The sequence below is a fragment of the Pseudorca crassidens genome, chromosome 13, assembly GCF_039906515.1.
Source record: "Pseudorca crassidens isolate mPseCra1 chromosome 13, mPseCra1.hap1, whole genome shotgun sequence".
Taxonomy (NCBI): domain Eukaryota; kingdom Metazoa; phylum Chordata; class Mammalia; order Artiodactyla; family Delphinidae; genus Pseudorca; species Pseudorca crassidens.
In genome coordinates, this window is record NC_090308.1 from 24,707,781 (window position 1) to 24,723,109 (window position 15,329).

General features: G+C 37.4%; 2 protein-coding genes across 12 annotated transcripts in view; one reads left to right on the top strand and one right to left on the bottom strand.

Moving 5' to 3' along the window:
* REPS1 (RALBP1 associated Eps domain containing 1) overlaps window positions 1-4,935 on the top strand; it is a 72,861-nt gene extending 67,926 nt beyond the window's left edge. For 9 of the 11 annotated variants that reach the window (XM_067701933.1, XM_067701936.1, XM_067701932.1 and 6 more), the window contains 3 exons: window positions 1,000-1,148; window positions 2,264-2,369; window positions 4,675-4,935. In XM_067701933.1, the coding sequence (XP_067558034.1) occupies window positions 1,000-1,148; window positions 2,264-2,369; window positions 4,675-4,743 (324 nt within the window). In that variant the 3' untranslated portion in view covers window positions 4,744-4,935. The remainder of the gene's footprint in view (window positions 1-999; window positions 1,149-2,263; window positions 2,370-4,674) is intronic. The other 2 variants (XM_067701938.1, XM_067701943.1) reach the window with 2 other exon arrangements.
* Window positions 4,936-6,929: 1,994 nt separating this feature from the next.
* ECT2L (epithelial cell transforming 2 like) overlaps window positions 6,930-15,329 on the bottom strand; it is a 41,756-nt gene continuing 33,356 nt past the window's right edge. The window contains 2 exon segments of the mRNA XM_067702993.1: window positions 6,930-7,433; window positions 9,116-9,288. Coding sequence (XP_067559094.1) covers window positions 7,306-7,433; window positions 9,116-9,288 — 301 coding nt within the window. The 3' untranslated portion in view covers window positions 6,930-7,305.

Sequence of the window (15,329 nt, forward strand, 5' to 3'; positions counted from 1 at the left end):
CCTTGTGTTAATATACTTGCTTTATATCTCCATCCTTCTCTCTAACTATATCAATCCTTCTTATCTGTTGCTTGCATTTCAAAGTAAATTACAGATATCAGGACACTTCCCCTTGAGAAAAAAATTTTGGTAACTTTTTTTTGTCATCATTAAGACATTCCCAGTAGTCATGAAAACAGTGAGTGTTTCTGAAAGTGCTTAAATTCTACTTTCTGGACACTTTAATTTTTACTACATTTAGTAGTTCTGTGATTTTCTTAATAGTGAATTTTATTTTTGTCAGTTAATGGCAATAAATTAAAAATAGCACTTAACCAAAGAGATGGCATTTGACTCTTGTTTTTATTTATTAACAGGTCAAATCAGGTTATGGTAAATATCAGAATACCATATTTGATTCTGCTGAGGACACATTCACAGTTACCAATAAAATGTCCACTCATTTTCAAAAATTATAATTATTGTGCATCCTAGTGATGGATTTTTAGAGAATTGCCTAGTTTTCCACTTCTTTATAAATTGTTTTATTCATTAAGATAATATATCTTAGGATTTTTGAGTAGGAAAGCCTATGGAGATAATGGATGCATATTTCTGGAGACTCCCTTTTATAGTTATTGAACAGGTATATATCGAGTGTATCATATTTATGTTAAAACTGAATATGATAGCTTTGAGTCACAGAATTCGGGCCTCAAGGAGCTTATTATGTCACCCTATAAAAAAATTTGTCTAGTAAGTACATTTACAATTGTAGTGTCACTAGGAACGTTCTTTCCCATTGCAATTTAAGTCAGTTGTTGCCACAAATATATAAATTGTTTCAAAGTAGGACAGGTGACTCTTAATTTTTGGAGAATGAATGGCTTAACAAAACCATATGATGTTGGCAAAGTGCTAACTAACCGTGAATGTCTTCAAGAAATTATGAATGGAATTCATAATTATCATTATGATGATATAAGCATAATCATTATGAATGGAATTCTTGTCTCCTAGAGCAAAGGCACAACACCTCTTGCTCCACCACCTAAACCTGTTCGAAGGAGATTAAAATCAGAAGATGAATTAAGGCCAGAAGTTGATGAACATACACAAAAGACAGGTGTCCTAGCTGCTGTTCTTGCATCACAACCTTCTATTCCTAGGTAATCAAAGCCATTCCTAAACACATGTAACTACTAGAAACAAAAAGCACAGCAATTAAAAATATCAAACTGAAAGCAATTATGGTCAGACTAGTCCTGTAGGTGAGCATAGGCTTTCACTGCTCCTCTTTGAGAGTTTTCTCATTTTTGAGCGGGTAGAATATTCTTCCCACTTTTTTCCCTTCTATTATTAAGTTCAATTCCAATTCCACTTTTACACTCTATTGCAAATCCTGGAGCAGACTTTAAAAATTATAGTGCACAGGGACTTCTGTGCTGGCGCAGTGGTTAAGAATGCGCCTGCCAACGCGGGGGACACGAGTTCAATCCCTGGTCTGGGAAGATCCCACATGCCGCGGAGCAACTAACCCCGTGCGCCACAACTACTGAGCCTTTGCTCTAGAGCCCGCGAGCCACAACTACTGAAGCCTGCGTACGTAGAGCCCATGGTCCGCAATAGGGGAAGCCACTGCACTGAGAAGCCCATGCACCACAACGAAGTGTAGCCCCCGCTCACTGCAAGCAGAGAAAGCCCAGGCACAGCAACGAAGACCCAACACAGCCAAAAATAAAATATAATAAAAATTTTTTTTTAAAATCTTAACCTTTAAAAAAAATTACAGTGCACAGTAACACTGATGTTTTAACTATGGTAGTTCTAGACCAGGAATTGGCAGACAAGGGCTCATGGGCCAAAGTCAGCCCATGGCCTGTTTTTGTAAGGCCCGTGAGCTAAGAATGGGCTTTTACATTTTTGTAAAAAAGAGGAGAAAAAGAAAAGATACAAAAAAAAGAAGAACATTCAGCACAAATGGTATGGCCTGCAAAGCTTAAAATACTTAACTGTCTGACCATTTACAGAAAAAGTTTGCTGATGCTTGCTCTAGACTGACTTAAACTCAGGTGATTGTACAGAATAATCATTAAAACAACAACTACAATAATTAAGTCTCTGAAGCTTAGATACTTTTGGTGGAGCATTAAAACTGAGCAAGTGAGGTTGAGCTATGCTAACAAGGCAAAGATGCTTCCTCTGCGTTCTGGGTTTAGAGATCAGGGAAGAATGGAGAGAATTTAAAGATAAAAAATGAAGGTAATTTTTTTTATCTTCTCAGGTCTGTTGGAAAAGATAAGAAAGCTATTCAGGCGTCAATTAGACGCAATAAGGAAACCAACACAGTTTTGGCCAGATTGAATAGTGAATTGCAGCAACAATTAAAGGTAATGTAGTTTCTGAATCTTTATTTGGGAAGTTCCATGGACTCAGAGCCTCTTAGTGTTGAACTGGAACTTGGAGGAGATCCAGCAATTCTTACGCTAGTATGAAACTTTACACGTAGCAAGAGAAGTGTAGATCTGAAGTGTTTTATATGCCTTTGAGTCCTTTAATAGTAAAAAGAATTTCCTGTACTCAATTCTGGTATGATTGCCTTATCCTACATGTACATAAGGCATCATATTCCTAAAATGTTTAACTTTCATAATGAGACCCAAGAGCAGAAATGTTGTGACCTCGGATACCTCCACTATCACATGTGTGGCTCTCTATACTCTAATTCTAAAATGATTTGAGTATTGTTAATTTACCCTTTTATCAAAGACAACTCAGATTCTATTAAAATGACTTAAACAGGTCTAAAGATGAGGGATGGGGGCAATTTAGATCATCTCTAAAGTAGAAAAGACAAGCCTTAAATAGAAATGGTGCTTAGTGCCAGTGTGTACTCCTGTCATCTGTACTTGAGAGGAATGAGTTTGTTTTTCTTACTTACTACTAACTATGATTTCTTTGAATCCCTACAAAAAAAGCTAACAGCCAGAATCATTTATGACTCATCAACATTATTAAGCATTCATGTCTTATAAACCAGTGGTTCTCAAACCTTAATGTATATACGCTTAATTAGGGGTCATGTTAAAATGAAAATTTTGATTTATATCAGGTATGGAGTGGGACCTGAGAATTCTACGATTTCTAATAAGCTTCCAGGTGATGAAGATGCTGCTGGACTGTTGGCTCCACTTTGAGTAGCAAGGTTGTAAACCACAAAGATGAGGAAAGAGTCCATTGAAATGTAAAATGAATACAGAGTTATTGAGTCCCATAACATTCTTTTCATATTCCTTATCTAGCCTTTATCACATTGTCCATATCTATGGCACATTTGTCTCTCTGTCCTAGTAAAACTGAACTTGTTGAGGGTAAACCATAATCATTTCTGTTTAGGGTGACCATATAATGTTCAAACCAAGGTACATTTTTTTTTTTTTTTTCTGGCTGCGTCGGTCTTAGTTGCAGCACACGGAATCTTTTGTAGCAGCGTGCGGGTACTTCGCTTTTTTGTGGTGCACAGACTTCTCTAGTTGTAGCGTGTGAGCTCCAGAACGCATGGGCTCTGTAGTTGTGGCACGTGGGCTCTCTAGTTGCGGCACACGGGCTTAATTGCCCCGCAGCATGTGGGATCTTAGTTTCCCAACCAGGGATCGAACCGGTGTCCCCTGCACTGCAAGACGGAGTCTTAACCACTGGACCACCAGGGAAGTCCCCAAACCAAGGTACTTTTGAGAGAAAAGAGAGAGATGTGTTAATAGGCCAGGACATCAGAGATAAACTGAGACTGTCCTAGATAGATTTGTAACTATCTTGTCTCTGTCCCCAAAACCTCGCACATGTTAGGCATTTGATAAATGTATGTTAAAGGAATAATATTCTTGTATAACTCTCTGATCAAAGAAGATATTCATAGCTGTTCTATGATTATGAATTTGGTCCATTGTAAAGGAAGAATGTAAAACTCATGACAAGCTTGCTAATACCATACCTCGAAGATGAAAGTTTTATTAATGCATGTTTTTCTGAAGAACTAAGGAAAATCATAGCAACATGTATATAGGAGCTATTTTAAAAATCACTTTTCTCATTATCTCTGAGGACAGAAAATAGGAAGTATGGTACCAAATAGGAAGAGGTCATCCTGGTTAAAACACTATACTATTAGTATGATAGAGAAAAAGGAAAAAGGAAAATGGATGAATTAGAAGTTGTGGGCTATCTGAAAAGTCTGCTCAAAATCAACAGTAATTAGAAATTCTGATTACAAAATACATTTATTCATTGTGAAACTGAAACTCAAAAGGTGGTTCAGGAGTTGTTATGACCAGATGTAATCACCAGGGGAAAGAATCTGTGTTAACTGATTCATCTACGGTTAACTACAGGGGGTAGGGGTTATGCAAAATTCATGCATCAGTAACTATCATTTGCAAATACTGGCTTTTCTGATAATGAAACAAAAAACATTTTATTACCCTGACTTAAGAAATGAAGATTTAATTAAGATCACATTTTAACATTACATACATATAAAGAAACTACATTTCTAAAGTAAAGTATCCTTTTAAAATATGAAGTTGTCCTTCCTCTTCTTAACAAATTTAAATTGTTTTACTGAATGCAGAGCTGTTGTTAGATGTGCCTTCATTTTTATACATGTTGAAACGTAACTTGGCTTTGCATCTTTTTCAGGATGTTCTTGAGGAGAGAATTTCCCTGGAAGTTCAACTGGAACAGCTTCGACCATTCTCTCACCTATAAGCCAATTGCCGTTAACTGTGAACATACCCATTTTTAAGCGGTTTTGGGTTCAAAGCCAATTTGGAGACCCAAACGTTCAGCTCACTGCTTAATTCAACATTAAATTTTATGATTCTGTTTCGCCCTATGTGTTCACCACTGTATTTAAGTACCTTTTATTTTTTAATTGCAACAATAAAAGGGTCAGGATGACTTCGTGGAGGGTATGTTGTGTTTGTTGGCACAGCCCACCCTTGTTGCTCTGTAGCATTAGGAGTACATCCATAACATTGGTCCATTATACTTATGTGGCCAGAACCGCTCACTGCTTGGATTTACAGAACGGGCTTCTCATTTACACCTCGAGCACAGACTCAGAAATATTTACAAAAGGAGACAAAATTAAATAAACTGTCAGTTTGTCTTTAGGTTTAGTACTTAACGTAAAGAATCCAAAAATCTTTAAAATGCATTTCCTATTTAATTTTTGATTTGAAAGAACTATATGGTATAAGGCATTCGTTAACCATAAGCTCTGCCATAATTAACAGTCTTCAAGAGTCACATGGTACTTTCAGACTTTTCCACATCAACCTGGGGGGCAGATTTTGTTTTCCTTATGAAGATTTGATCAGTTTCACCTGTGACCTAAACTTGCTTGTGTGTGAGATTTTAATTCCACAGCAGTCATGTAAACTTACAAATTAACTGTGAAGACAGGCCTTTTTAAATTGTCCCCTAGAAGCAAAGGGAAAGTGTTGACACCACAAACAACGTAAGTACTGTCCACTTGCAAACATCACCACTTTTTGCATGATTTATGTACTTAACTCTCAATTAGAAGCTTATGCTCATCAGCCTCTACAAGTTTTTTCAAGTAAAATGTTTTAAAATTTCTGAGGACCTTAATTATTCACAGAATAAATGGAAATTCCTTAAGATTTCTGGTTTATCTTGAGCTATCTTGTTACTCATTCTTTTGCCATAGAGAGAGGTTTTTCCTGTTAACAAAGGGTTTCTGAAGTTTGTCCTATTCAGGATAATGTAGCGTCTCAGGATTTGTTTTGTATTAGATGATATTTTCATTTTGATCACATTTGTAAGTTTGCATTTATTGCTGACTAACAGCAGATATTCCTTTAACGTTTTCTTCTGTGTGTGGCATCATAGATGTTAAGCTGCATGGATATATCATAAAAGAATCAAAAGTGTGATTTTTACACTAATAAAAACAGTATTTTAACTTTTGTACATTTTTTAACAAGAATTTAAATTTTTAAGAATTAAAAATTCTGTATTTTGTTGAAAGAAGAAAATGTTTAAAATAGCCTAGTTCACAATCCTAGACTGTACTAGTAAATTTCATTTCCTTAAAGGAGAATTTGAAGCAAAAAGGAGACTGACAACTAAAAGCTTCCTATATTAATACAACTTTATCTACCATTAATAAGTAAAAATATTTTTACTACTGCATATATCAGCTAAAGTTTCAAAGTGGCTAACAGGTTATAGCTTCAGTTTATTAAATAATTAAATGAAGGCTTTAAACGCCCAGAAAACTACTCAATACCTATTTTTATTTTTCTCTGTTTTAAAATAGTTGTCTTAATTTCTTCATTTTTCTACTCAGCAAAATTCCATTACAGGCAAGTTTTGTTTTTTAAAAGGTACCTCCCCACACCCCCTGCCAAACAGCCTTCTAATTTAACAGTGTAACAAATTTTTTAATCTTTTTATTTGGAAGGTCTAAGAATTTAATTTTGCAACAAAAGACCACTTAAAAGTTACAGAAAAATTTTTAGTACTGTATAGTGGTATATTTTTAATGCTCTCTGGAGGAGTACATTCATATTAAGGATATATTTGACAAGTTTTTAAATCAAGTACCAGTTATATTTCTTTTTTTTTTTTTTCAGTATGCGGGCCTCTCACTGCTGTGGCCTCTCCCTCTGCGGAGCACAGGCTCCGGACGCGCTGGCTCAGCGGCCATGGCCCACGGGCCCAGCTGCTCCGCGGCATGTGGGATCTTCCCGGACCGGGGCACAAACCCGTGTCCCCTGCATCAGCAGGCGGACACTCAACCACTGTGCCACCAGGGAAGCCCCCAGTTATATTTCTTATACATATTTTTTAAATCCATAACTATTTCATGAAAATGTTAAAGATAATTGGTAAATCACCAACAGATAAAGACATTTCTCTGATCATTTAAGAAACACTTTTCATTATGACTTTATTTTTCATTAGATCAGAAAACAAAACTTTAAATACCCAATATCCTTATTCAGTCTTAGGTTCTGTCAGTCAGATTACTCTAAATAATACTGTTCATGAAAAATAACTACCAAAAGAAGTGGTTCAAAATATCGTACTCAAATTTTTCGTACTGTGCATTTCACATAATTGAGCATAGATGATGAAGTTTAAAAGTTAGGAAGAGCTTTATGGGTCATCCTAGTTCATCCTCCCATCATCCATGACAAATAATCATTCTGCTCCTTACTGGATCTTCTGGAACAGAAAATAACATGCTGTCTGTCTTTGCCAGGGCAGGTTGGAACTCCCAGTGTTTTAAGTCCAGTCTCACTTTTCCATACTACTTTCGATGGCATTTTGGAGTACTGACAACCACAGGAATTTATCATCCTCAACTTCTGTAGCACAAATCCATTCATGTTTTGGACCTTGAAGAATAAATGCATTCTTGATATCTATAAAAAAAAAACATTTGAGGTACACTAATTAGTCTTTGCAGGTAAAAATCAAAAGGAGAAAATGTTTTAAAATTCAAGTCATCTTGAAGAATTTTTTGAAAATTAAAAAGAGATTCAAACAAATACAAATCCAGTTTAGAAAATAACTTCCTAAATTACTGAATTATTCAAATATAGTCTAAAATAGTCTTGTCTTTATAATTGTTTAATTATAATTAGCAATTATTTTTAAAGACTAAGTGATAGACGATGCAATGTTCTTTAATTCCAGAAGGTACTGGGACCAGTAAAGGTCTTTACTAAGAGTTAACTGTAGATAAGAAATGCTGAGAGCTAGACCTAGGCCGCCTTGGTATGAGGCCAGGACAGAATTAAGCCAGTGACTTAGCTGAATGCCCACTTTTAGCTAACATTATGATGTTCTGACATATAGCATAACTGATTAAGAGGAGGTGAAAGGAGACATGTCATACATGTTATGGGTAACTAACCCTTCTTAGCTGAGTTTGTCTTCTAGGTGAAATGTTTATTCCCACATTTAATGTTCATTTTTTCTCATCCTCAGATTTTAAATGGAGCTGAAGCTAATGGGAAGCAGACCTTTTTAGATAAATTCCTTCTCTAAGATCTTGGTTCTGGCTTTAACCTTAAGTTCTACCTTCACATGCAGTGAAGAATATTGGAATGAGAGGTGTTACATTCAGATTGCCTGGCCTAACAGAAATATAGGAAAGAGATACGGATCCTTTTAAGATTGGGAAGTAGAATGTAAGATAAAAACTAAAAATAGGTACAGTAGGTTTAAGTAGGATTTCTTTTTGTAACAAATGATATTTCTGTTGAGATTATTATGAATGAAATGTTTGTTATTAAATACCCTTTACAAATCGATCCTTTATAGAAGAACTCTTAAATACGAACTTACGGAGGAAGAGGTACAGTCAGATCTGCAAAAATCACTTAGTCCTAGTAGAATGGAAAAATAATAGATAAAAACCTAAAATTGTAACATCCTCAAGCAAAATAGAGTAATGGTTAAGGACTCCAGCTCTCCTGTCAGACTACTTCAAAGAATCCTTCACAATGATGTAGGGTTGTGTTTCCCTTTGTGATTTTTTTTTTTTTTAAGATGTTGGGGGTAGGAGTTTTATTAATTTATTTATTTTTGCTGTGTTGGGTCTTTGTTTCTGTGCGAGGGCTTTCTCTAGTTGTGGCAAGCGGGGACCACTCTTCATCACGGTGCGCAGGCCTGTCACTCTCGCGGCCTCTCTTGTTGCGGAGCGTGGGCTCCAGACGCGCAGGCTCAGTAGTTGTGGCTCACGGGCCTAGTTGCTCCACGGCATGTGGGATCTTCCCGGACCGGGGCTCGAACCCGTGTCCCCTGCATCGGCAGGCAGATTCTCAACCACTGCGCCACCAGGGAAGCCCCCTTTGTGATTTTTGAAAGCTGTTTTCTTAATGTCTAGGGTGTGTGTCTGACAATGCCAGCATTCCTTTCTTTTGCTATTTTAGAGGTAGATGAAAGTTTACATTAATGAGACCCTAGAAGTATTTGGGAAATTATTTGCAAGCTGTCAAATTCTAGTTCTTGTCCTGCTTCTCTATTTTAATAGTTAATATGTTTTATATAATGTAGCTTTCTAAAGGTATTTAACTCTTGGGAGGAAAAGAGTACATACATTTGGAATCTGGAATATCTTCTATGAGTAGTCTGTGAAGGGCCACTGATGCAATGAACTGGTAGGTTGATTTTGAAGTCCTTTCAAACGGAGTATGAGACGTGCCCCCACTAGAAACAAGCAGTGCATCGTTGAAGAGGAAAAGACTGAGATCACAGGTATGTTCATAGAGCCTGGGTTTAAAAAGAGAAGGAGCAGTTTTAGAAGTTTTACGTACGTGTTTTGTTACACAGTTCACCATCTTTACGCTCATAAGCTGATAGTCAAGGTTCTTCCCTACCTCAGACCTTTTGAATGGCTTATTGAAGTTCTCTGTATATTTTCCTCCTGGTGTGAATAGTCCCTCTGTCTCTCAGACCAGTCATGTGGGTGGGCCTCAAGGTTCCTGGTGAAATGGTTTGCGCTTATCCATTGGACAAGTACCCAATCAATGCAGGAAAAATGAACACTGCACTTTCCCAACTTGATGACATGAATCAGGTTAAAGCTCTGTTTTTAAACTTTTGTCAGAAGGTTGGTATTTCGTGTTGATGTATTTAGGCAATCTGGGGAAAATGCGTTTTCATTTGGTTTGGTTTCATCTTTAAGGGTAACACGTTGGGTTAGAAAAAAGCACAAGAATCAGTAAGGTGCAAGGTGTCTTAAGTAGGAAGCAGGGGAAAGAAAAGCATTCACTAAGTAGGAAATAGGGATTTTTCTAATTTTGATTGGAGGAAAATTGCTAAGTATGAAAAGCTGGAATTAAGTAGCTCTTCATTTCCACAGGGGTTGCTACCATGGTCAACGGTAGGCATGTTTATCAGCAGGCAAAATATTGTGTCCCTAACCTCCATCTAGTATCTTCTGTTGGTGGACCCAGGTCACAGTGTTTAGTAGGTTTCACTGTACTCTAGTATGGGTTATCTCATGTCAGTACTCAATGGAGCATCAAGTGATGTGCTAGGGAGGAGCTTCGGGGAGCCCCACCGAGGCCCCTCCCATCTCCACCCCCACCAGGAATGGCCAAGTACAGCAAGCTCATTATTTTGATGGAGGATGACTGAAAAAGAATATGTTTTGCTGAGAAGCATCAAGCAACCCACAGGAAGTTACTGTGAGGAAGTGAGTCAATTTACTGGCTTTTTCAGAGGAATTCTCTTATTTTTTATCTTCATCGTCTTTGTTTAATTTTTAAGTTGTTGATTTAGATCCACATAAAGTTTTACAGCAATGCTAAAGTAACATCAGAATATACTATCAGCTTTTTTCGTGCACTGTTCTTTTGTTTCACTTTTTCTTTTTGCTTGGCTCACTCCTCCCTCCACTCAGGTCACCCTAGTGCACATCTTTCCACTTTTCTTTAACCTGCCCAGGTAGTCACTCACAGATGTACCTGTATATGCATCTACTTACAGGTAGGGTGCCATTGTTTCAAGTATTATTCGAGAATTTTTTCTTGATTTTCTCATCAATGGAAATCACTTCAAGTTCTTTTTAGTGACTAAGTGATACTTAATAGTGTGGATGAACCATGATTTATCCGACTCTTCCCCGTTTGATGGGCATTTGCTTTGTTGACAAGCTCAGGTCTCTTTCTTCCCTCCTTCCCTCCCTCTCTCTCTTCCTCCTTTCATTTGTTCTTTCTTAATTGCCACTGTGATCAATGTTGGGATAAATCGATTTCCTTACATATAAACAAATTCCTTACATGTGCTGTTATTTCTATCAGGATTCCCAAGGGTAGGATTGACTGGCCAAATGGCATGTATATTTTTATCAAAGACTTCCAGATTGTTCTCAATAAAAGCTGCTATAATTCACATTTAGAATCCACTTTATATTATAATGGCTCTGACATATATAGTACAAACTTTAATGTGCATCTGAATTACCCAGAGATTTTATTAAGATGCAAATTCTGATTTGGTAGAGCTAGACTAGCCTGAGATTCTGCATTTCTAACAGCTCCTGGGTGATGCTGATATGCCGACCACACTTTGACTAGTGAGGCACTGAAGTTGTTTATTTATTACAGTCATGCGTGTGACGTAGGCAGAGGACTAGATCGGGAGTTAAACATTTTTAAGGAGTGCTATACTTCAGGTTCAGCTCTTTGGAGCGCGTTGGGAAATGCAGGTCACATTAGGTGTGTGGATAGATAGAAGTGCAGTGGTCATCCAACCACTGGAGCTAACTTCCTTTTTCAGACATTTCCTTCCCACCTCTGTGATTATTTAGGCTGGAAGGAGCGGGATGCTTCATATTTACTCATAGTTTATAAGAAATAACGTTCTAGATCAATTTGATAGGTTATTCTGAGAATAATGGAGCACATAGAGCTAGGGATGAGGGAGAGGGGAAGCAAGAAAGATGGGGTGCGTTTAAATCGGTGTGTGGTGGGCTGTATATGGTGAATGGCCACTTTAATTAGGCAGAAGAACTTCACCCATATCCTTGACCCTTTTTTGGCAATATTTTTACTACTGATAAGAATCATCATATCATTTTAGAAAAATGTTCAAAGCTATAATAAAACTTTGCCGTTCTATCTGAATGACCAGGGAATGTGCCTACAAGAGTGTTTTGAAGAAGTAGCTTTGAAAGGGGTGTTTGCTTGGTAAACAGATGTTTGGTTTTTTCCTTTGGAAGGGACAGCATTGAAAGTAGAGGTAAATGAAGGAGAATTCTAGTTTTGTGACCCACTTGGACTGAGTGCGTGGATGGCCCAGAGGAGGGAAGGAGCAGGCACATTAACTTGAGCTTGGAGTTGAGGCCACTTGTAATCTGAGGACATGAGAAGGGAAAGATAAACGCACAAAGAGGTTTTTATTATTTTAATCTGATTAGGAAAGTGCTATTTAAATTATATATAAATGAATTTTACCTACAATAAAGCTTTCCGAAAGCCATTTACACCCCCCCCCAAGATCTCCAGTAATTTTCATCCAAAGACAAAAAACAACAGAATCTTTTTTAAAAAACTTAGTTCTTCTGCACGTGTAAAAACAAGTGATTTTGCCCTTCGTACCGACATAATGGAGCAACTGAAATGGGAGCTCTGGATCCTACTAGGGTTTCATAAAGCTGCTTCTGCTCACATTCAAAAGAACCAACTCCAGGGTTAGAGTTCTTTCCTTGAACTTGGATAGGATTTCTTTGCTAATTCACAAATAGGCTCAGTGACTCAGCCAACCATAGTTTAAATTCTTAACACCATTCGAGAAGTGTTTTGTTGTTTAATTGCTACATTAGCCAGACCAAGAGACAAAGTACCCAACTTCCATAAATACATAAAACTTTGAAAGTAATTTTCAGAGCACAACCTTTGGCATGAACAGACAACAGTAGGTCATTGGTTCTGTGAGCTGACCTGAGCCAAAACTCTGAACGGTGGATCATTGTGGCTTTTTGGGTTGCCAGGATAAAAATCAATTCGGAGCCAGAGTCCAGCATCCCTGAGAAGTCTGGGTATTTCTCTCTCCCCAGTGCCTAGCTGCCCTGGAAAACGACTGTAGGTCCCTCTGGGTAAGCCAAAAGGAATGTTAACAGTGTGCATGCTCGGTAGTGTGGTAGTGTTTTTCCTCAAGAGGACTCGGGGGTCTGAGAAGTGGATGGCTCTGTTTGGTGGTTTAAAGCCATGCCTGTATTCACCAGTCTTAGAGGGCTCCACTTTTGCATCTTTGGCGACACCCCCATTAGAAGGAGAACAAAAATAAACAAAAATGCTAAAAATCAGCAAGCTTAAAGTCACATAGATGAAAATTGGTGTTTCTGAAAAAAACAATAATATAAAAATTCCAAGGTACATAATGTATTATAAAAGCTTAACAAACCCAGAACTCTGAGGGCTGTATCCGGAGAGGGAAAAATGCCTCCAGATTCCCTAACTCTAAAATGACTGCGACTTCATCTCTACCCCAGAGCAAATTTTTTCATTTATAGTACAAATATTTACTTGTTCTTTTTGTGTCACTGCTCTTGTTTATTAGTAATTTGTTTAGTACTTTTTGCTATGTTGGTGAGTTTATTATGAGGAAGTCTCAGTTCATCTTTCCACCTGCTGGTCTAATCAGTGGATAGAACACTGAGACCTGGTTTTGGATTCTAAACAAGCACTTGTTAGTAATGTGACCTCAGACAAGTTACTCAAGTCCAGATTCCCCACGCATAACATGGTTCCATTCCTACCTTCCTCACCAAATGATTGTAAAGAGTATATCAAATGAGAGAAGTTAAAATACGTGGTGAACTATAAAGCTTTAGGCTCATGTGAGTTGGCACTGTGTGCAAAATATAAGCAGACTTTCCCCTAGTAGAAATCCCTGATAGAAATCGTGGGAATGTCATTTCTTGGGTTTCATATGACTTCCTAAAATGACAGAAAACAAGGTTTCAGCCTAAATGTTCTGAGATAACTTTTGGAATATGAACCTTTTTTGCATTTACTTAAATATTAATGTAAAATTACATTTGTATTTACTGCTTGGCAAATCACTGAGATAGTGCCTACTTAAACATAAATGTACCTTGTAATTAGAGTGTAAAATAATGTAGTATTCCCCTGTTTTCCTGAAACTCTCAAATGTACTGTTGTCCAAATACTAAAGCAGAAGTCTAAATTCTAATATTTGAGACTTCTGGTTGGATGTGTAAAGAGCTTGGAAGTCATCACTTCCATCGCACGACAAAAAGGAAGCTGAAAACTCAGAATCAACAATTCTTCCTAGATCCATCGAAGAAGTGAGGTTATAAAGTAGATTACCACCCCAAAGCTGAAGAGACGAGCTGATACGTAGAATCACAGCTTACTGAAAGCAGAAACTGCTGTTGGAGCCAGCATCAGGTAAGAATATTAAAGCGTAGTTGACTAATTGCTAGAGCCTGAGTGTGAACTAGTTCAAGAGATTACGAATTCCTGGAGGCCTAGCACTGGCCCACACCACACCTCCGCACCCTTGCATGAGTTTAAAACTTGCAGGAGTTTTACCTCCAGGAGCCTCACCAGATTCTCACTGTGACACTCAGAAAAATACCCTCATTCTTCCCATGGGGAGGGAGAAAGTAACTATTTGAAACATGCCCAGAGTCCTATTCTATTCTCTTAACAAAGGCCTGCCTTCAAGGGAAACAGTTTTACCAGAATCTAACCAAGATGAGGAAAGGGAAATACCCAACCCCACAGCTACCTCTAACCTTCCTGTCTCGTCTTAGAGGTGACTAACAATAATAATAATAATAATAAAAGTAAAAAAGCTGATAGACACTTGTAAAGGTCATAGCCCAGGGGTACAGTCTCACTAAAAACCTGAGACCTAATGATAGGACATACAACTCTTCCCTTCCCCTCACATCTTCCTACCACATCAACAGGACTCCTTATAATAACAAGGTATTATAGCTGAAAAGGACTGCAAGGTTCAAGTCCTATTTAAGGAATATCTAGGAAAACCCAAAGACAACAGGGGAGACAAAAATGAAAATTTCAGCCTCTGACACCACAGCTACAACAAATGGTAAATACAGGCTAACATTTAGCCAGATAAATGTAAAACCTCATACTAAAGACCTATTGGCCTCATTTCCTTTTATCCAATACATGATGTCTAGCTTTCAACAAAAAAATTATAAGGCATGCTAAGAGGCAGGAAAACACAGTCTGATAAGACATGGCAAGCATCAGAACCAGACTCGGATATGGTAGAAATGTTGTTAGAATTATCAGACCAGGGAGTTTAAAATAACTAAGATTAAGTTAAGAACTCTACTGGAAAAAGTGGACAACATGTTAGTACAGATGGGTAATATAAACAGAGAGATGGAAATTCCAAGAAATAATTAAAAAGAAATTCTAGAAATCAAAAACACCATAATAGAAATGAATAATGCCTTTGCTGGGCTCATCAGCAGACTGGACATAGCCAAGGAGAGAATCAGTGAGCCTGAACTACATCAACAGAAAGAAAAGAGAAGAGTAAAAAAGAAGGGAACAATATCCAAAAGATGTGGGACAATTACAATGGGTGTATAAATGTCTAATGGAAATATCAGATGGAGAAGAAGAAGGATGAAACAGAAGAAATAGTTGAAGTAATAATGGCTGAGAATTATCCAAAATTATTGACAAGCACTAAACCATAGGTCCAGGAAGCTTAGAGAATACCAAGAAGGATAAATCCCCCCAAATCTATATGTATCACATACAAATTTGAGAAAATCAAAGAGAAAGATAAAATCT